Consider the following 22,542-nt stretch of genomic DNA (forward strand, 5'->3'; position numbering starts at 1 on the left):
AGGTCTTCCAAGGAGAGGAGCATCTGAAAACACGGCTGACAATGTAGGCTAAATTAGGTGGCTTGTCTGTCAGCATTTTCAGTGGTGTTGCTACCACCCACTGGTGAATCCAACAGCAGGGCAGTGGACACTCCACCATTGGTTCAAAAACCTTCCTCTCTCTTTATAAAACGGGTTAAAAACAGATGAAGGTGGATATTATTTTAGTGGAAGTTCCATCACAAACCACTTCTAATTTGACACCAGGTATTAATCTTCGAGATCTTCTTCAGTGTAAGTCGGTGAAAACTTAGGTGACTGGGTGAAACTGCAGTATTTTGACTTTCTGTTAAAGATGGCAGCATTAAAGCTCCATGCTTTTCTTTTTGGTTTTGGCACCAGTGCCCTGGGGGCACCCAACGGTATCTCCTGATTGACCATGGCATTTATCTTTCATTCTAGCGCCAAAATCTGGGTGACTCGGTGGAGATGGAGATGGCATTGATGTTGGAGAACTGCCCGTCCATCATTCGCTTCGGCTACCACTTCACGCAGCAGGGACCACGCGCCCGTGCCTCTGTGGCCATCACCAGAAACAACGAGACACGTGAGCAGCGTTCATTTATTGATGCATGATCGTATAGTGCTGTTACCTTGTCGTGGTGGAACTACACTTAAGAGGATATCTGACCTTAGGTTATGCTAATGAATAATAAGGTATCTTAACTTGCTTAATGTGTAAGCTACTTATGTGAGACAAGCTTGTTGGAGTGTTTATTCTACTCTGTTCTCTGAAATGGGATATGACGGGGCCCGGGCTGAGCTTCTGATATATATATATATATATAAATATATATATATACATACACACACACATAAATATACATATGTATACACATACAAATATACATTCACACCTACACCATCCACCACCAAAGAATCTTTGTCAAACAGGACTCAGTCATCCCCACTCCAAAACTTTCTTCTGTTTTTTTTCCAGGTCGCAAGCAGAAGAAAACATAAGAGCTGCCAATCTCAGTGACTTCCTCCTACACCCCCACCTCCGCCTGGTGTTCCAGCATCCAGGATTATTTAAATCCTACCCTTATCCCTAACCAATTTGCCTCTGTCATGGGGCCCTTTGTTCTCCCTCCTCTACAACTTGGGACTCTCAGGTCAATTTTTAACCTGGAATTAGAACACCATGTCTTTTAATTCCTACTGTAAATAAAGAGAATATTAGAAAAGCTGCAGGATGCTTGTTAATTTCCAGGTACTGTGATTAAGACTCCTGGCTCAGATTGGTTGAGGCTTCCACTCTGCCCTAAAAAGGATCCTTTCTCTCAAAGAAAACCTAATAATGTAAGTTACTATTAGGGATCTGTTGCCCGCCTCTTCTTGAACAATGAATGACCTGCAAGTTCATAGCTTAACCCCTTCGATGCTTGTGACGGAACCATTCCGTCATCAGTCACGGTTGGGCTGTACTGATGACGGAATGGTTCCGTCACGACCACGCCCGCGATTGAAATGTCCAGCACAGGGCTGGAATTCCTGCCGCGGGCAAGCGGTTAAAGGATGTGATGACAGATAAAGCCAACCTGATTAGATAGTCCTTTCCAGTCTGCCAGGGCCTGTAAGCTCTTGACCACCATACTTATCCAGCAAACCCATTACCTCTGGATGTCAACTTAGATCTCCATCTGTTTTGCCCATTTTTCAGGTCCGCTTATATCGCAGTACCGTCTATGCCATACTCGCAAACATTTTCCGAGGGGCTGGAAAGTATGGTCTGTGGTGATCCCGAGGGCCACATTGATGTTAGCAGGATGGGAGTGGGGCTTTGTGGGTGGGTAAAGGTAGCGGAATAATGTATTAGACTATTTTCCTTTACTTCAGTTAGCTTGTAAATAAAAGCTTCCCCATTTACTTAACATCTCTCTGAATGTTAGTGCTCTCTGAAGTGAACAGCAGCCCAGTGCTGCTGTTAACCCGGGGGCGGCATGTGAAGGTCAGGAGGGCCGCAGGCAGTCACTGGGCCGTACTTTATCTCTGGTCTATGCCCATCTTGTTTATCCTTTCTCTGAAAATAAGGATACCAGACTGATCCATGCTGCTCCTTTCCCAGCAGATTAGGACCCTAGAGCGATCCAGTGCTGCGTGACGATTTATTGTCCTGTAAGCGGTACATGTTTATTAAATAGACATATATTTGGATCCCATTGGGCCTGAGATAAGTCAAACCATGTTGGTCCTAGGGAAGCAAGGAGTCCCTTCATTGGACCTTCAAAGATCTAAGGGAGTGACAGATCCCCAACATTCTGACAGCGTCATCACATTAACATTCCACTGGTGGTAGAATAGCATTGCATTGACCATGCATAAACCAAAAAAGCTAGATTTCTATAAGTCAATATCCATAGTTTTCACTAGTTGGAACAATGTGCTTTACAATAAGTCCATATGCCTAGCGAATCCGTGGGTTGTCCGTAGTCGTTTTTTACTACATTAAAAAAAACTCACTGTGCAATCTGGTTGTGCCTTCAATTTCAATGATTGTCTAATGTTCCTAAATTATCTGCCTCTAACCTGCAGTCTGGATAGATTGCCAGAAGTGTCCCCCAAGTTTAAATTTTAATGTTATGACACCTCAGACTTTCAATCCCCAATTTTACTTTGATTTCTGCAGCGAACGGCATGTCCATGTTGTCGCCGTTAAGCAATCCACTTTGTAATGTGCCTGGTTTTCAAGTAATTGAGGATTTGCTTTATTGCCATCAAAATGTCCACGTTGCAATTGGTCCTTTATTTTATTAGTTTAACAATCTTTCTTAATGGCTTGAGGGTATACACTTTGCAATTGACAGTGTTCCTTCCTTTCCCTGGGTTTTCTACTGTCATTGTTTTTGTTTTAAAGATATTCACTTTGGAATTCTCCATTTCTAAAGCTGCAGGTGGTAAGCCATTTGAGGACACCATGTTGCCAACTGATCTACAATCCAATACAAGGTCATGAATCCAAACAGTAATTTTAAGTATCTTGCACACCGCTGGAGAATCACTGGTTTGTCATTTATCATTCAGCAAACCCCAAGAAATTATCAATCACAAAAGCCCATCGGTTCTATCCCTCCACTATTCCTTTTCAATCCAAATAACAGACTAACATGTCCCCCACTCAAATTAATTTCATATTCCCCTATACTAACTCCCCACTAATCCTGTTTGTGTTCTGGAGTAGCGTGCTACCCGCCGAAAAGCGTTTCAACACCTCATCAGGGGTAGCAAGCGCTATATAAATGCAAACCATTCACTCTTGTATCCCTCCACTATCCTTTTCAATTATAATAACAGACTAACATGTCTACCGCTCAAATTAATTTCATATTTATCTATACTAATTCACCACTAACCGTTTTTAGGTTCCAGAGTAGCATGCTACTTGCCAAAAAAGCGATTCAATGCCTCGTTATTGGTAGTAAACACTATATAAATGCAAAAACAATATCCATACATCCGCTATCTGTTTGAATGCCTTGAATATATCCACTTTGCAATTCACCTTTTATTTTATAAGTAGTTTATTCTCGGTTTAATGAATAGAACCTATCTGTTTCCAAGAATTTTAACAGCCTGATAACATCCACTGCACATTCAGTGTTGGAACTTGATGTTCAATTTCATGAGTTTGCTGTTTTAACTTTACAAAAAGCAAAGCACTTTGCTATTTCCCTTGGACGTTGAACACTGTGTGTCATCGATTGTCCTTTTTATACACTGTCAATTGTGTTTTAGGGAGTTGCGCCTGGATTACTTTAGGTGATTGTTAGTCTATTATAATGTTGTGAAATTCTTGATTTAGCAATCTGCAGTTGCATTTAGATTTCCTTAGGCAGTTAATGTTAGTGATACATTGCAATCCACTTTGCAGTTTCAGAATGTAAGATTTTTGACATATAGCGAATTCTGTGACATAAAATGTAAGACTTAACAACAGTGTGGGGGTGTTAACACCCCAGGGAGCGAGCTAGTGGTGCAAAGACGAAAAGCTTGTGTTGCCCTTTTAAGCTATTAATATGTAAGCTGGACTTGGGAAGTGCTCTATATTCTGCTCGTTAGACTCGACTGGCTGGCACCTGTCCCATGGCATGGGGGAAGGGCGGACATCTTGGGAGAGAGTTGTGGATCCAATGTCGTCTTTCTCAAAATAGGTTTCCTACTAATGCGTCTCGAGGATATCGAGTTTGGATGACAAACGTTTTTAGCGACTTCCACACACCACCCCAAAATCTTTACCATCACCTGCCACTACCTGGAAAGACTAACTTATAAAACTGGCCAGATTTTGTCCTTTCTTTCATATTCTTTTTTGTGCCTGGCTTAACTTCTCAATTTTCCCAAGTGAAGTGCACACTATGCACCACCTTTTTAATCCTGCTTTTAAAAATATCTCCTCTCCTGAGAACCAGTCACAGGTGGTCAATGTTTTTGCTTCTTTTGAATGGTTGACCCTGCTGTTTTCTATACAATACAGTGAATCCTGGACTTGCTGGTAAGTCACAGTTTTTCACCATCTGCCCTGGCACATTTCAGTAAATTTAGCACGTCCTGGTTTTCAAACAGGATCGACTGAACACAGAGGGAGGCAAGTTTTCATGGGTTTCGGGGCAGAATATTTTAGTTACCCCAAGCAGAAAGCAATCTAGCTCACACAAATAGCACTGGGGGTAAAAGCTGCATTTAATGTAGTCTGTTGACTCATTGTTTTCACTGCTAGTGAGTGCTGTTATTAAATTCATTCTGCAGTATCCATCAAGTTGAGCAAAACAGTAGGCCGTTTCCACCCCCAAATCTCCTCCTGGAAAGCTGAGATCAGTAATGTGCAATTCTCTCTCTCCGATGTACCCTGGCCAGACGAAGTATATCCTTCGCCTGTAATGGTGTCATTTCTGTATGCTCGTATTGTTTGTTCATGCATAAAATGCTAATAAAAGGAGTTGACAAAAGAAAACCATCAGTGCAAGCTCCTGAAACTGCCCATCAGTTCAAAGTCTTTACACAATACTCACTGCAAGTCCGTGACACCGCTCATCATTGTAAGCTCTTCACACAACCCACCATTTGCAAACTCCTAAACCACCTATCGCACAACCCACCATTTGCAAACTCCTGAAACCACCTATAGCACAGCCCACCATTTGCAAACTCCTGAAACCACCTATCTATGTAAGCTCTTCGCACAGCTTACCATTTGCAAACTCCTGAAACCACCTATCTATGTAAGCTCTTCGCACAACCCACCATTTGCAAACTCCTGAAACCACCTCCATGTAAGCTCTTCGCACAACACACCATTTGCAAACTCCTGAAACCACCTATCCATGTAAGCTCTTCGCACAACCCACCATTTGCAAACTCATGAAACCACCTATCTATGTAAGCTCTTCGCACAACCCACCTTTTGCAAACTCCTGAAACCACCTATCTAAGTTCTTCGCACAACCCACCTTTTGCAAACTCCTGAAACCACCTATCTATGTAAGCTCTTCGCACAGCTTAACATTTGCAAACTCCTGAAACCACCTATCGCACAGCCCACCATTTGCAAACTCCTGAAACCACCTATCTATGTAAGCTCTTTGCACAGCTTACCATTTGCAAACTTCTGAAACCACCTATCGCACAGCCCACCATTTGCAAACTCCTGAAACTACCTATCTATGTAAGCTCTTCGCACAACCCACCATTTGCAAACTCCTGAAACCACCTATCTATGTAAGCTCTTCGCACAACCCACCTTTTGCAAACTCCTGAAACCACCTATCTATGTAAGCTCTTCGCACAACCCACCTTTTACAAACTCCTGAAACCACCTATCTAAGCTCTTCGCACAACCCACCTTTTGCAAACTCCTGAAACCACCTATCTATGTAAGCTCTTCGCACAACCCACCTTTTGCAAACTCCTGAAACCAACTATCTAAGCTCTTCGCACAACCCACCATTTGCAAACTCCTGAAACCACCTATCTATGTAAGCTCTTCGCACAACCCACCTTTTGCAAACTCCTGAAACCACCTATCTATGTAAGCTCTTCGCACAGCTTAACATTTGCAAACTCCTGAAACCACCTATCGCACGGCCCACCATTTGCAAACCCCTGAAACCACCTATCTATGTAAGCTCTTCGCACAGCTTACCATTTGCAAACTCCTGAAACCACCTATCGCACAGCCCACCATTTGCAAACTCCTGAAACTACCTATCCATGTAAGCTCTTCACACAGCTTACCATTTGCAAACTCCTGAAACCACCTAACTATGTAAGCTCTTCGCACAACCCACCATTTGCAAACTCCTGAAACCACCTATCACATAGCCCACCAATTGCAAACTCCTGAAACCACCTATTGCACAGCCCACCATTTGCAAACTCCTGAAACCACCTATCGCACAGCTCATTTGCAAACTCCTGAAACCACCTATCTATGGAAGCTCTTCGCAGAGCTTACCATTTGAAAACTCCTGAAACCACCTATCCATGTAAGCTCTTCGCAGAGCTTACCATTTGAAAACTCCTGAAACCACCAATCGCACAGCCCACCATTGGCAAACTCCTGAAACTACCTATCTATGTAAGCTCTTCTCACAGCTTACCATTTGCAAACTCCTGAAACCACCTATCCATGTAAGCTCTTCGCAGAGCTTACCATTTGAAAACTACTGAAACCACCTATCCATGTAAGCTCTTCGCACAGCCCACCATTTGCAAACTCCTGAAACCACCTATCCATGTAAGCTCTTCGCACAACCCACCATTTGCAAACTCCTGAAACCACCTATCTATGTAAGCTCTTCACACAACCCACCATTTGCAAACTCCTGAAACCACCTATCTATGTAAGCTCTTCACACAACCCACCATTTGCAAACACTTGAAACCACCTATCTATGTAAGCTCTTCTCACAGCTTACCATTTGCAAACTCCTGAAACCACCTATCGCACAGCCCACCATTGGCAAACTCCTGAAACCACCTATCTATGTAAGCTCTTCTCACAGCTTACCATTTGCAAACTCCTGAAACCACCTATCCATGTAAGCTCTTCGCAGAGCTTACCATTTGAAAACTCCTGAAACCACCTATCCATGTAAGCTCTTCGCACAGCTTACCATTTGCAAACTCCTGAAACCACCTATCTATGTAAGCTCTTCGCAAAGCCCACCATTTGCTAACTCCTGAAACCACCTATCCATGTAAGCTCTTCGCACAGCTTACCATTTGCAAACTCCTGCGACCACCTATCCATGTAAGCTCTTCGCAAAGCCCACCATTTGCAAACTCCTGAAACCACCTATCCATGTAAGCTCTTCGCACAGCTTACCATTTGCAAACTCCTGAAACCACCTACCTATGTAGCTCTGCGCACAGCTTACCATTTGCAAACTCCTGAAACCTCTATCCATAAAAGCTCTTCGCAAAGCCCACCATTTGCAAACTCCTGAAACGACCTATCCATGTAAGCTCTTCGCACAGCTTACCATTTGCAAACTTTGAAACCACCTCCCTATGTAAGCTCCTTGCACAACTTACGATTTTCAAACTCCTGAAACCACCTATCCATGTAAGCTCTTCGCAAACTCCTAAAACCACCTATCGCACAGCCCACCATTTGCAAACTCCTGACACCACCTATCCATGTAAGCTCTTCGCACAGCTTACCATTTGCAAACTCCTGAAACCACCTATGTAAGCTCTTTGCACAGCTTACCATTTGCAAACTCCTGAAACCACCTATCCATGTAAGCTCTTCGCACAGCTTACCATTTGCAAACTCCTGAAACCACCTATCCATGTAATCTCTTTGCACAGCTTACAATTTGCAAACTCCTGAAACCACCTATGTAAGCTCTTTGCACAGCTTACCATTTGCAAACTCCTGAAGCCACCTATCCATGTAAGCTCTTCGCAAAGCCCACCATTTGCAGACTCTTGAAACCACCTACCTATATAAGCTCTTTGCACAGCTTACCATTTGCAAACTCCTGAAGCCACCTATCCATGTAAGCTCTTAGCAAAGCCCAGTATTTGCAGACTCCTGAAAACACCTACCTATGTAAGCTCTTCGCACAGCTTACCATTTGCAAACTCCTGAAACCACCTATCCATGTAAGCTCTTCGCAAAGCTCATTTGCAAACTCCTGTAACCACCTATGTAAGCTCTTCGCAAAGCCGATTTTCAAACTCCTGAAACCACCTATCCATGTAAGCTCTTCGCACACCTTACCATTTGCAAACTCCTTAATCCACCTACCTATGTAAGATCTTCGCACAGCTTACCATTTGCAAACTCCTGAAACCACCTATCCATGTAAGCTCTTGGCAAAGCCCACCATTTGCAAACTCCTGAAACCACCTATGTAAGCTCTTCGCACAGCTTACCATTTGCAAACTCCTGAAACCACCTATCCATGTAAGCTCTTCGCAAAGCCCACCATTTGCAAACTCCTGAAACCACCTATCCATGTAAGCTCTTCGCACAGCTTACCATTTGTAAACTCCTGAAACCAGCTATCCATGTAAGCTCTTCGCACACCTTACCATTTGCAAACTCCTTAATCCACCTACCTATGTAAGATCTTCGCACAGCTTGCCATTTGCAAACTCGTGAAACCACATATTCATGTAAGCTCTTCGCAAAGCCCACCATTTGCAAACTCTTGAAACTACCTATCTATGTAAGTTCTTCGCACAGCTTACCATTTGCAAACTCCTGAACCTACCTATCCATGTAAGCTCTATGCGAAGCCCACCATTTGCAAACTCCTGAAACCACCTATCTATGTAAGCTCTTCGCACAGCTTACCATTTGCAAACTCCTGAAACCACCTATCCATGTAAGCTCTTTGCAAAGCCCACCATTTGCAAACTCCTGAAACCACCTATCTATGTAAGCTCTTCGCACAGCTTACCATTTGTAAGCTCTTCGAAAAGCCCACCATTTGCAAACTCCTGAATCCACCTATCCATGTAAGATCTTCGCACAGCTTACCATTTGCAAACTCCTGAAACCACCTATCCATGTAAGCTCTTCGCAAAGCCCACCATTTGCAAACTCCTGAAACCACCTATCTATGTAAGCTCTTCGCACAGCTTACCATTTGCAAACTCCTGAAACCACCTATGTAAGCTCTTCGCACAGCTTACCATTTTCAAACTCCTGAAACCACCTCCATGTAAGCTCTTCGCACAGCTTACCATTTGCAAACTCCTGAAACCACCTATGTAAGCTCTTAGTACAGCTTACCATTTGCAAACTCCTGAAACCACCTATCTATGTAAGCTCTTCGCACAGCTTACATTTGCAAACTCCTGAATCCACCTATCCATGTAAGATCTTCGCACAGCTTACCATTTTCAAACTCCTGAAACCACCTATCTATGTAAGCTCTTCACACAGCTTACCATTTGCAAACTCTTGAAACCACCTATCCATGTAAGCTCTTTGCACAGCTTACCATTTGCAAACTCCTGAAACCACCTATCTATGTAAGCTCTTCACACAGCTTACCATTTGCAAACTCTTGAAACCACCTATCCATGTAAGCTCTTTGCACAGCTTACCATTTGCAAACTCCTGAATTCACCTATCCATGTAAGCTCTTCGCTCAGTTTACCATTTGCAAACTCCTGAAACCACCTACCTATGTAAGCTCTTTGGACAGCTTACCATTTGCAAACTCCTGAAACCACCTATCCATGTAAGCTCTTCGCAAAGCCCACCATTTGCAAACTCCTGAAACCACCTATGTAAGCTCTTCGCACAGCTTACCATTTGCAAACTCCTGAAACCACCTATCCATGTAAGCTCTTCGCACAGCTTACCATTGCAAGAACCTGATACTGCCCATAGGTTTGAGTTCTTAGCACAATCCACCGTTGCAAGCGTCTCGCACCGCAAATTTGTGTAAAATCTTGGCACAGCCCACCATTGCACTCCTGACACCACCCATCAGTGTAAGCTCTCTCCCATAACCCACCATTGCAAGCACCAGAGACCGCCCAGTGTAAGATCTTCATGCAACTCGCCACTGCAAGCGCTTGCCACCACCCATCGGTGTAAGCTCTTCACACAATCCATGATTGCAAGCAGCTGACACCGTCCATCTGTGTAAGCTCTTTGCACATTCCACCATTGCAATCGCCTCACACCAATCATCCGTGAAAGATCTTTACACAACCCACTATTGCAAGTGCCTCACACCACCCATCAGTGTAAGCTCTTCGCACATGCTGTTAGCTCCTCACATCAGTATAAACCCTCATGCAAATCAGCAATACAAGCTCTTCACACTATGACCCGTGATATCCGCGCTCTGCGCAAAGTGCCAACAGAGCAAGGGGGCAGTCAGCAAACACGACCATCCAGCGAGGGCAGAGAGCGGTGCGACGGACAGTGAGCACAGCGGCAAGGATGCAGATGCGCAACCGCCACCAGGGAGCCCACCTGGCAAGCGCATACCAGATTAAGCAGGCGCCAGGGGTGGCTACAAGATGGCGACTCAGTCCACCTCCCTCACTCAAATGGTGCCATTCCTTGCGAAAAGTGGTGAGCCAGAAATGCAGTGGGAAGACTGGAAACGGTACTTCCTCAACTACTTGGAAGCCTTGGAGGAAGAAGGTGAGGCGCCATTCTCGAGTCCGAGGAAGAAGAAGATACTGCTACACAACTTAGGTCCAGAGGGAATCGGAGTATACGATACCATAGTCAAGGGCACAAGAGATGCAGCAGACACAGATGTGTTCGGTCACGCCATCGCAGACCTAGACGCACACTACAGGCCAGTGGTATGTGTAGCAATCGACAGACACAACTTCTTCCAGAGGAAGCAAAAAGGGGGAGAGTCGGTGGACTAGTATGTGGTGGCACTGCAGAAGTTGGCCTTGACGTGCAAGTTTGGCACGCTACATGATGATCTGATAAGAGACCAGATCATTATGCACAGGTCCAGCACTCACATTCAGGAGAAACTGTGGGTCAACGGAGACGCCCCCCTGAAGGAAGTATGGGCCTTAGTGAAGAAGGCAGAGATGTCAAAGCGATGCGCGCAAGCGGCCCGGAAAGAGACAGGAGGAACACAAACTGTATGCAAAATAACGACGCCGGTGAAAAACGAGAGATCGAAGCCAAGAGACCAACAAAGGAGCCAAGACAGTAAACTGACCTCCCAAACTAGCCACGCTGACCAGAGGACAGGCAAAGGCGGATGGCCGAGCTGTTACAGATGTGGAAGCATGTCGCATTTGGGAAATGACAAAGCGTGCCCTGCATTCAGGGCCAAATGCTCATTCTGCAGTGTGTTCGGGCACTACGAAAAGGTGTGCAGCCGAAAACCCAGGGGAGCCATGATCAAATACATGGACCAAGAACAACATGGAGAAGTAGAGAACCATGAAGAAGAAGAAGATCTGGAGGAAGTCCTCTACATTGATGTGCAGGTATTGGAGATGGAAGGTGAAGAGACGGACAAACCCAAGCTGAACATGCACATAGGAGGGGTGTCAATGGAGATGATCGCAGATAGCGGGGCACCCATCTCCATAATCCAGAGAAAGGTTTAAGAAGAGAAGTTTGGAGCACAAAGAGAAGAAGAGTTGCGCCCAATGGACTTGAGACCCGTAACTTACACTGGGCAAAGGATCCCAATGTTAGGGTACTGCCCCTTACTATTTGAATTCAGAGGACGTCAAGCAAATTGTAAATTGCCGAGAAGGGACCGTCAGTACTCAGCTGGAAGGACCAAGGGGCACTGGGCATACTGTTGAATCCAGGTGGAGTAGAGAAAATCTTACTCATGGACATGGAAGGAGATGACAAAGGAGGGTCCTGGCATAAAGCATACCCCAAAGTATTCTGTGGACGAATAGGAGAACTGACCAAGTACAGACACCTCATTAAGCTGAAGGAAGGAGCGGACCCGGTCGTCCACAAAGTAAGGAACATCCCGTTCCGGTGCAGAGAAGCGGTACAGGCAGAACTCGATAGACTGGAAAGGGAAGGAGTGATAAGAGCCATCGAGAGTGCGGAGTGGCTTTCACCTCTGGTAGTAGCACAGATGCCGAACGGGAGGGTGAGGCTATGTGTCGATCTCAGGGAGCTCAACAAAAACATCCTGGTCGACAAGTTTCCCCTACCCCGCATCAGTGAGATGCTGGCAAAGACCAAAGGCAAACAGTGGTTCTCCACGATAGACTTGTCATCTGCCTACCACCAAGTCAAGTTGCAACCATCATGCAGTCACCTCACGTCGTTCATCACTCCCTTTGGCTGTTACGAGTTCGTAAGGATGCCGTTTGGCCTGGCCTCAGCGGCTGCGGTATTCCAAAAACATATGCACAGGCTCTTTCGGAAAGAAAAGGGAGTTCAGTTCTTCCAGGACGACATTCTGGTCATGGGAGAGACCAAACAAGAACACAATGAGAAGCTGCACACGGTACTTCGCACACTGCAGGAAAATTGATTGACGGCAGAGTGGTCGAAGTGCAAGTTTGGGGTGCAATCTGTCACATATCTGGGACATGAAGTGAGCGGAAAGGGTATAGAACCAAAAAGAACCAGCATGCAAGCCATCATAGATGCACCTGCCCCGAGCAAGAAAGAAGACGTCAGGTCATTCCTGGGAATGGCTGAATTTTACAGCAAATTTATTCCCCACTTTGCCACTAAGACACAGTACTTACGACAACTTTTGAAGGAAAGGAATGGTTTTCAGTGGAACCAGGAAGAGCAAAACGAATTCGAGACTTTGAAACAAGAGATGAGCGAAGCCATTCCCCTGAAGGGATTTGACCCGGACGCGGAGTCCATACTGACGACAGACGCGAGTGACCGTGGTCTGGGAGCGGTGTTAATGCAGCGGTCGGAGAGAGGAGAGATATCCACAGTTAGCTTTGCCTCAAGATCCCTGGCGCCCAACGAGGAGAAGTTTAGCGTCATCGAGAAGGAGATGCTGGCCGTAATATGGGCGATGGAGAGATTTAGGCAGTACATATGGGGCGCAAAATTCTTGGTGAAAACAGATCACAAGCCCTTAGTCAAGGTGCTGACTTCCAGTGGGCATGCGCACGCTACCCCAAGGATTGCCAAAATGACACTGCGTCTGTTGGACTTTGTGTATGAAGTTGAACACATACCAGGACCGCAGAACAAAGTAGCCAATTTTTTGAGTCGGGCGGCAGACATGGAGGAAGCAGACGAGCAAGTGCGCCCAAAATGGGAAGGATACGTAGTGGCCACCATTCAGGACATGGAAAAGGTGATCAGCGCACAAGACTGGGAAGAAGCATACAAGGCTGACGAGGATATGGAAGCGATCAAGGGATATGTGATCCATGGATGGCCAGAAAAGAGACACCTCAAGGAGGCACTAAGACGGTACTGGGAGGTGAGAGATGAACTGTCACTGGCAGAGAATCCCATGTTTCTCCTAAGAGGCGACAAAGTAGTTCCACCGCAAGGCATAATCGAACACTTGATGGTGATTCTACACGAAGGGCATCAGGGAATCACCAAAACCACGGCCCTGGCCAGGTAAGCGTACTGGTGGCCGGCCATCGATGCCCAAGTGGAACGACATGTGAGAGCATGCGAGTCGTGTGCCAAAGCCGACAAATCCCAGAGCGTGTTGAGACCCGCTTTAGGAAAATTCCCAGTGCCAGAGGGACCATGGGAAATGGTGTCTGTTGATATCATGGGACCCATCCTAAACAATGAAGGAGTGCAGAAGTACGCCATCGTTATGGTTGACAGGTATTCCAAGTGGCCTGAGGTGGAAATTAAGGAGAAGGTGGATACCGAGGCTGTGGTAAACTTCCTACGCAAAGTCTTCATCAGGGAAGGGATTCCTAAAGACATCACGTGCGACAATGGACCGCAGTTTGTGTCTGCGAAATGGGAAGCGTTCACATCCAGGAATGGCATTGTGGTAAATCACACCCCCATTTATCACCCATCGGGCAACGGACAAGTTGAACGCTTCAACCGAGTGATAATGGGCACCATCCAAGCTGCCATTAATGATGGTCTGGACTGAGAGAGAGAGTTACTGAAGATGATACCGCATCACCCCGGGCAGTACTGGGTACAGTCGCTTCAAGGTACTGAGGGGAAGGGATGCCTTCACGAAGGACAACATGGTGTGGAGGAAAATGGTGGTGCAAAGTAAATGGTCACTTGCGGTGGTCAGAAAGAACCTGGAAAGAGCACAGGAGGTGTATACTGAACATTTTAATAAGAGACACAATGTGCAAGGAGTGGAGCTGGAAAAGGGCGACTGGGTTAGAGTGAAGTCAGCAATCCTGAAAAGGAAAGGGGAGAGCAAGTTTTCACCACCCCTAAGAGTAGTAGAGCCTTATGCCCGGTCGGCCTTACTCAGTGATGGAAAAGTGTGGTCGCAGGACAGAATGGCGAACTGCAGCAAGATCCTGAAGTGGGGAGAAGAGACGGAGGAAGACACGGAGGATGTAGAAGATGGAGAAGGAGGAAGTAGCGGAATGAACAGGGAGAACGTAGAAGAAGGTGTGCAGCAAGTAGGAGAGAATAATATGGAAAGGAACGGAGGAGACGGAACGGAAGAAGGAGCGAAAGGCTGGAGCAAGGAAAGATCAGACAAGGATGTGTTGAAAGGTGCCATGGAGGAAGCAAGTGGGAGGAGTGAGAGAGATACAGAATGGCGAAGGAGGTGATGGAGTGAAGAAGACGAGAGCGGGAAGAATAGTAAAGGTTCCGATAAAGTTCAAGGACTTTGATATGGACTACAAGTAAGGACTAGATTTTTCTGTTAAGTCATTGCATAAAGGGGGGAGATATGTGGTGACGGTCTAGCGTCCAGTACACAGGAAACGGAAGGGCGGGACCGGAAGCGGAAGGCGGCCATTTTGGGGTTTTTGGCACCGACCGCGGGAAGGATCAGAAGCTGTTCCCGGTGCTCCGGTGAATAAAGAAAGTTACCTACATTAACGCTTCGTTGTGGTGTTTTGGGGGGCTTCCACAGTGTTGTTAGTGCAAAGCCCACATATTCCTGATTGGTGCACAACTCGGCTCTCACACCTACCAAAAGCCCTAGACCCGACTAGTTCCCACCATTAGGAGAATCTCGAATGACCACCCGCTGTGAGCTTCTCACACTGGCCTCTAGTGAACCCGGACCACCGGTGCCTGGGAGGGCAGAGTTCAGACTCCCTACCCGCCCTGGCTGTCAGTCATTTTCGTCCTGTGCTCTGCACCCTAGGCCCCGTGCAGTAGACTTCACAAATGTGTGTGTTTAGTGGGCTTATGCCCAGGGCCAGCTTTAGCGCCCCCCACACCCTATGACCGCCTCCTCGGATTCTCTTACTACCACCAGACAAAAGTGCCCCTCATCTCGCCAATCATACCTTATTACTAAATACAGCGCCCCTCCGGAGATCAGCGCCCTCCTCCACAGGTCAGCGCCCGGTGCGGCCGCACCAGTCGCACTGTCCTAAAGCCGGCCCTGCTTAAGCCCAGGCTTCACTCAAGGGGACTTCGTGGCACGCTTTACTAAAAAGCTATTTTGACAAGCTATTTCGTTTTTATTATTTTACACAGAGCTTTTCAAATTTTTGGGGTAAGGTTATTATGTAAAATATATTTTTTAAATGGTTGGGAGGGTCCCTGTGATAATTACCTAAAGAGGGGCTTCGGCCCTGTAAAATTACTATTTTATACAGAAGTGTGGAGGGACTCGCTGCACCAACTCGGCCCTATTCCTGCCCCCGTCACGCTGGGGCTCAAAAAACGCTATTTATTGATTGGGAAACACAGTTAAAACGAAGACTGCGCTGCCTTCGCGCACATGGTTCTGCTCTGCGCGCTGCAGCCCACGTTCATGATCTGGTCACTGCTGCCACCTAATGGCAGGCCGGAAAAGTGCTACTCCTAAATTATTGCAGGTGTCAGTTGGGTTACCAGGGTACATTGACGACAATCCGGACTGGCCAGGTTTAACAGTTGTTAGCTGTAGGTGGAAAATAATTGGTGTAAAATTCTCAGTACTCCGTGAAACGTGTCGGTTATACCTCTGTTTGCTTTAATAACCATTTAGAACTAATTTAGACAGCTCTCAAATACCTTTGTTATTTCTTCATGTGTTTGCTGATTTACATTTTAAATGGGAAAAATATTGGATTTCACCGCTTCACACAATTTTTAAGTTTGACCTAGAGAAAGTTCGATCTCCCATCAGCTCCATGTTTTTAAACACACTTTGACCTAAAATGCGTACAGGGTCTTTCAGCCAGCCATCTTCACCCATTTGTCTCTTATCATTTAGGAAACAATTAAAGACACTACTCTTCCCTAAACCAGAATAATCAGTAATCAATGCGGTCACCGTACCCCTCAGCACCAAACCTCAGCGCCGTGATATCCTACCTAGGATGATTGTTAGCGCTTTATAAATAAATTAAATACAAATACAAATAAATTTGTCGTGTTCAGATGTCTTTCATGATTTGCCTCCACCTACACCAGCCTAAACCAGGTGGACAATAGGTTGGCCCACTTTTAAGCCATTGAATATTCACTGCAAATTATATTTTGTTCATGTACATGTGCACATCCACTTAAAAAGAATGTCCCATAGGTGTCACAGGTAGTATTTCAACCCCTCCATTACTTTCTGCATTAATAACATTGTTTTTGAAGTTATTTTGGCAATTTGCACACACTTTTCCAAATATATGCATGCCACATGTAAACAGAGGCATTTTGCTTTTAAATATTTTTACACTTTTAATGTCTATTGCATATATTTGCAAAAAAAATAAAAAAAACAAAGCAGGCATGTCAAGGCCAGACAATTTGGCTATGCCATGCTCGTTTTTAATGCCATGGAGATAAACATACTGTTCAGGCTGGGGAATACAGGCAGAGTGGCACTCATACCTGGCAGGGTCAACTTTGTGATATCACTGGATGATTACAAAGGGGGCGCCATAATGAATGTTCAAGGCACATTTTGGTGATTTTCCTAACATTTCTGTTGAACCGGGACGACCATTGCTACTCCTTTTAAGCGGCCTCAAAAAGAAAAAAGCATGAACAGAAGTTAACTTTTTTATTTTCTGCAGTGTTCGCTCCTTGGACTACCCCTATCCTTAAAAATATATATTTATTAAACCCTTGCAATCTTATCCTTGCAAAAATTCATAGAATGGCCCACATACCGCAGCTCAGAGCATGTTTCAGTCCATGAATGTTACTAACGCTCTCTCCGCTTCCAAGTTCAGAGAGGTAAGCGTGGCTCTGGGTGGGGAGATGGTGGACCGGTTCAGAGGACGGTCGTGCAGGGTGGCAAGATTTGGGCTCCCCTGGTTCCTAGATGGGTCTCTGGTGACCAGAGGGGCATATGGGGGGGGTCTTAGTGTACTTATAGCAGACTTACGAGTTCCCTACCACGGGAATCAGCAACCTCTTGTCTCTAAAACAGTCTTAACATGTCTGCAGTATAGAATAGGTGGCAAAGAAAATATAGGGTCACAGTAGGGTTTTCGGATTTCCCTAAAACTGAATCTGTGGTTCGTTTGGGGTAGCCATGATGAGTCAAAGTTCCCGGGCACCAGATTTAAGTTTCAGGAGGTCACCGCGGCCTCAGGGTGCCCATAGTACAGTTTCTGCCTTAGAAGGCGCACAGCATAGCCCAGGTTGAAGGCCGCCTGCAGGTAGTCTGGGGGTCTCAAGGCGCCTCCAGCGGAGGAGGTTCCTCTTCATCGGAGTCAAATTCCACGCCTTCATCCTTGACCCATCTGCCGGTGCCGTCCTGGATCCAGCCGGAGCTGTAAAGGAAGGAACATCAGGGACATTAGTGGGAGCGGTGGCCACCACAGACACATGCTCTATTCCAGGTCATACTGATCTTTTGAGAGTTGGAAACAGCCTGAAAACTGGGCTCCGGTTTCCTTCTGACCATCAAAGGATACATCATTCTCCACAAGCACATCTTCTTTTCATATGTTTTAAAAACCTGTGACTCTGATTACTTCCCTGCCAAGAACCCTTCTTGAAAACTTTTCCACCTATCTTTTATGGTTACAGTAGTAAAATCTAATATTTAGCTAAAGTATATCTGTCTTTCAAAGGTACTGCAAAGATCACTTTCACTGAGTGCAGCAGTTAAAGTAGGACCTACAGTGGTAGGAATGGTTTGGAGTTAGCCAAAATGCTTCGCCCGGTAACTCCTTAGTTCTAAAATGGCTGTCTGGATGGACCCAGGGCGAGCTAGAAGAAAAACCGTAGACTTGATTGGTCTGTTAGCTATTTTTAAAACATTTCAAAATATTTATATTGGAGACTTAAAAAGCATCAAAACAACAGCACATGGTCGAACAGATAAGTACGTAGTGGATGTAAGGTCATTAATGGTAAAAGGAAGATAAGTATCCATTCTCGTATGGGATTTACAGAGTGACTTGGTTCAAAAGCATCAAAGTGGAAAGAGTAGAAGTGGAAGATATAGGCAGAGAGAGTAAACAAAGAGGAAAGAGATTAAGCATAAGAAAACAAGGTTTTCTGGAATCAGGTGTATGCACTCAAAAAGAGAAATTGCCTGTAAGGGCGAGTGTTGATGGAGGTTTGATTTTTTCCAGATACATGTCTTACATAATTCATACACGTCCAAAGGCAGTGGCACTAATGCTGGTGCTATATATACAATTGCAATTTCATTGTATGGCAGTTTTAATTAACAGAAAAAGGACAACTTGGATGGACCAGGAGTCTTCACCTGGAGGAAAGGAGTAGAATGAAAGATGTTAGAACTGAATGTTTATAGATAAAGGGCAGATTGGATGGGAACTGGGATTCTTCATTGTGATGGGAAGCCTGGGCCTCCATTCTCACTCAACGATATACACAACAAGCATTGTGCTTTGTAATACATATTGCTTAAGCAGAAATTTCCCAAATGACCAACACGGGCAGTTCTAGATCTGTAAAACTACCCGAAAAGAGAGAGGTAGGGACTGCTTAGAGAAAATATTCCCTAAAACACAACTCTGTGAACACAAGATACTCTAGGCAGAGGTAGGAGGCCATACTTGATTTTGTTAACACCTATGAGCGTAGACCAAATGTTTGTGCATTTATGAAGAGTCCCAAGTTAAAAATGATGTTTGCTAATACATCACATCTTCTACAGGATCAAGCTCAAAAACACAGAAAATCCCTCCACAGGCTCTGGAGTGAGGCTGGATGTTCAGTTTGTGGGATGGGTGGCTGTGCTGTACTAACATTCATTCCTTATTCTAACTTCTTTCCCATCCTGAAAAGGGATGGCTCCACCTCCAGAGATTCAACTCTGTGGTGTATCTAAAGATAGACCTTCCTTGATGCTACAGGCCTTTGCGTGTACCTTCTCAGCTGCAGGTAGTGCGCCATCACTCGCGCCCTCTCCTCGTCTGCTGCTTCTGCTGCCGGCTGTGCCGCTCTCTCCTGCTTCTTCCTCTTGGTTTTGTGAGAGTGCTGTCGCTGGCTGCCTAGAATTAGAAACACAAGGAAAAGAATACTTTATTAACGCAAGTTTATACATACCACAGTGCTTTGGTTCAGCAGCAGTGCAAACTTGTCTTGTAAAGCAAACCTACTGTAGGGTACAGTACAGAAAGCCTCAACAATAAAAATGAAACTGTTTAAAGGTACAAAAGAGAGACCGTTGTGAGTTGCGGTGGACACATTCAGAGGCTATGTATTCATTTTAGGGTAGGGAATGGTGATAACTATTTAAAAAAAAAAAATACATTTAAATGGACAAGTATAGAGTATACACACCTGTGACTTTGTTGGTCGGAGAAGGGGTGGGTGAGCTCAGGAGGCTCTCTTTAAGGCTCTCTCGTGGCAGATGAGGAGGTGTATATGCGAGTGGTGTCTTGCAGCTGGTTTGTCTCTCTTTGTTTGTAGCTCCAGTCAATGTGGAATGTGAGAATGTGCAATGGTCAGCTAGTTTAGAGTTTGGGCTGCATCAGTTGCAGAGAGAGGCTTAATTTTGAATATCCTCTGCTGCTGGTGAAGCGTTAGCAGTGCTTAATTTGAGCAGGTGGTTTCCAGTTAATTGTCAACACTGGAGCTCGACAGTCTACCACAGGTGGCGCTGTCTGGCTAATTTAGAGATTAGCACAGCAACAGTTCATGATTAATTCAATAGACATTAAGAAGGACTAGTACATGCTGCCCAAGCCACTCTTATAGCTTTGGGGGCCTGAAATAGTCCGAACTGTCACACTTGTAGGAGTGTGATGGTTTGTAGTTGTGTTGCTACTATCCTTGGCAGCATACCAGGTGCAATGTGTGATGCAAGCTGCAGTGGCCTCCTGACGAGACCCAGGCACTTATTATTGTTTTTATTTTTTACAAATTAAGTACTGCACGTTAGTAACTAATTATTGAATTAAGAAACCTGGGCTGTGGAGGGCTTAGCCTTGACGCATCGATACAAGGTCACTTCAGGTTACTGGAGGGGTCATTTACAGCAGGCATCGAATGCAAGGACGGACAATTCCAGGTGTCACTGTGTTTATTTAGAGGACCCTAAAGATGGGGAGTAGGAGAGAAAAGGCGACAAATACCCTGAGCTCAATAGGACAGCAGAGGTCACCGACTCTGGATGCTGCGCAGAATGGCTTGGGGTGGTTAGTAAGTTAAAACTGCCAATTTATCTACTGTTTTTGTGGGGGTGCGTTCTGCCTTAAGAGCATTGTCTCTGTGAGGTAATTTCTTAGGGTCTTGCGGCAGTCCGAGATCACGGCGAGGTGTTCTGAGGTTTAATACAGTGATTCCAGGGCCACAATACTGGTGAACTGTAAATTACACAGCCAGGCTACTCTCTTCAGGGACTGGACTATCTCAAGGTCATAAGGAAGAGAACCTAAGGATGTTTCCAGTAGGTGAAGGACTTACAGACACAAATATAGCCCTATGGCTAATATTATCCTGTAAGGGTTACTTCAGGTCAATTCCAGTCTTCTCCGAAGCGCTTGGTTCTCTTAGAAAAGCTCTGTTTGCGAGGTCTTTTATCGTTGACAGAAGAGTGGACTTTTGCCTCACAGCAAATGAGCGCGATCTACAATCTGAGTGTGGGAAGCCCTTGAAGTGAATATGAGCTCTGAGCAGGGACAGTGAAAGCTGAATACAAAATGAAGTGTCCTAGGCGCTAGAATTGACCAGAGGAAAAGATCCATATGGTTCTGGTCAAGGAATGTATTGATGAATTTGTTCGTGCACTTTGTTATGTGTATTTGTAAAGCGCACTATTGCCCTCAAGAGTCTGCTGGCGGTGAGCAGGTGTGTGCACGTAGCCCTGCATCAGGTAGGTTGTTTAATTGACAAGCCAGTGCTACGAGGATGGGCAATCCAATAACCACTGGGAGCCAGGGTATCAATATCATACTGTAGATTGCCAACAAGGGGTTCATCTATGGAGTTATTTGGTTAAAAACAAAGTAAGTTGGTGTCAAAAAAGAGATAAATTAAAGACATACCAAGTCAAATAATTAATCATATAACTCAATAGAAAAAGGACAAACCGGATTTAAAAAGGAAATACTTATGTTGTTTTTACTTGAATCAAAGTCAGTTGTATGGTTCTTTGAGCATACGTAACTAACATATATTAATTATGTACAATAAAACTAAAGTCCTCCTTTGAACATCAGAGATCAATGTATGTAAAGTTCACTCTCTTAATAAATGGAATCAGTCTTTTGTACACATCAGTTGATTCAGCGATCCAAGGATTACTGTGTGAGAAGTGGAGCAGGCATTGACGTTTCAGTCTTGTCTCACATGTAGGCGAGACCATCCTCGGGGACCATAAATTATGTGAGCTATAAGAACCAAACAGCTGTGATTTGGATTCAAATTGAACACAACATAAGTATTTCCTCTTGAAATCCAGTTTGTGTACACTTGTTTGTACTTTTTTCAAATTAGTTAAATGATAACTCATTTGACTTGATACATCTGAGATTAACTCTTTTTTGACACCAACCTATTTTATTTTTTGACCAAATAACTTCACCAATTATCCCCTTGTTGACAATTTACCTTATATGATTGATAAGCCAGGTCTTAAGCTTCTTGCAGAATTTAAGAAGAGAGAAGGCAGCTCTGATGTGGAGTGGGAGGCCGTTCAACACTTTGAGCGATGTCAGAGAACATGTGTCATACTAATGTGGTTCGGTGTATGCATGGGATGAAGGCAAGTAGGAATCCTGCGGAGCGGAGGTATCTGGGTGGTTGGTGGAAAGAGATGTGACTGTTCAGGTAGGTGAGGCTTAAGTTTTATAGTGTCTTGAATGTGTGTGTGAAGAGTTTTAGATGAACGTGGGTGTGTTATCGGGAGTCAGTGGCACTCCATGTGGTCTGTTAGGAGGCAAATTCTGTGGAGTAGGTTGAAGATGAGTCTGGCCAGCAAGTTCGGGCTTGTTTGTAGTCTTCTGGTGTGTTGCTTGAGGATCCCGGCACAGAGGGTGTTCCTGTAGGAGAACTTG

General features: G+C 45.0%; 2 protein-coding genes across 2 annotated transcripts in view; one reads left to right on the forward strand and one right to left on the reverse strand.

Moving 5' to 3' along the window:
• Window positions 1-1,230, forward strand: part of TMOD4 (tropomodulin 4) — a 125,188-nt gene extending 123,958 nt beyond the window's left edge. Inside the window, exons 9-10 of the mRNA XM_086947427.1 lie at window positions 442-586; window positions 980-1,230. Coding sequence (XP_086803553.1) covers window positions 442-586; window positions 980-1,002 — 168 coding nt within the window. The 3' untranslated portion in view covers window positions 1,003-1,230. The remainder of the gene's footprint in view (window positions 1-441; window positions 587-979) is intronic.
• Window positions 1,231-17,049: 15,819 nt separating this feature from the next.
• Window positions 17,050-22,542, reverse strand: part of SCNM1 (sodium channel modifier 1) — a 144,483-nt gene continuing 138,990 nt past the window's right edge. The window contains exons 7-8 of the mRNA XM_086947428.1: window positions 19,410-19,533; window positions 17,050-17,835 (exon numbers count right to left, since the gene is read on the reverse strand). Of these exons, the coding sequence (XP_086803554.1) occupies window positions 17,736-17,835; window positions 19,410-19,533 (224 nt within the window). The 3' untranslated portion in view covers window positions 17,050-17,735. The remainder of the gene's footprint in view (window positions 17,836-19,409; window positions 19,534-22,542) is intronic.

Source organism: Lissotriton vulgaris, chromosome 12 (genome assembly GCF_964263255.1).
Source record: "Lissotriton vulgaris chromosome 12, aLisVul1.2, whole genome shotgun sequence".
In the NCBI taxonomy this organism is placed as follows: domain Eukaryota; kingdom Metazoa; phylum Chordata; class Amphibia; order Caudata; family Salamandridae; genus Lissotriton; species Lissotriton vulgaris.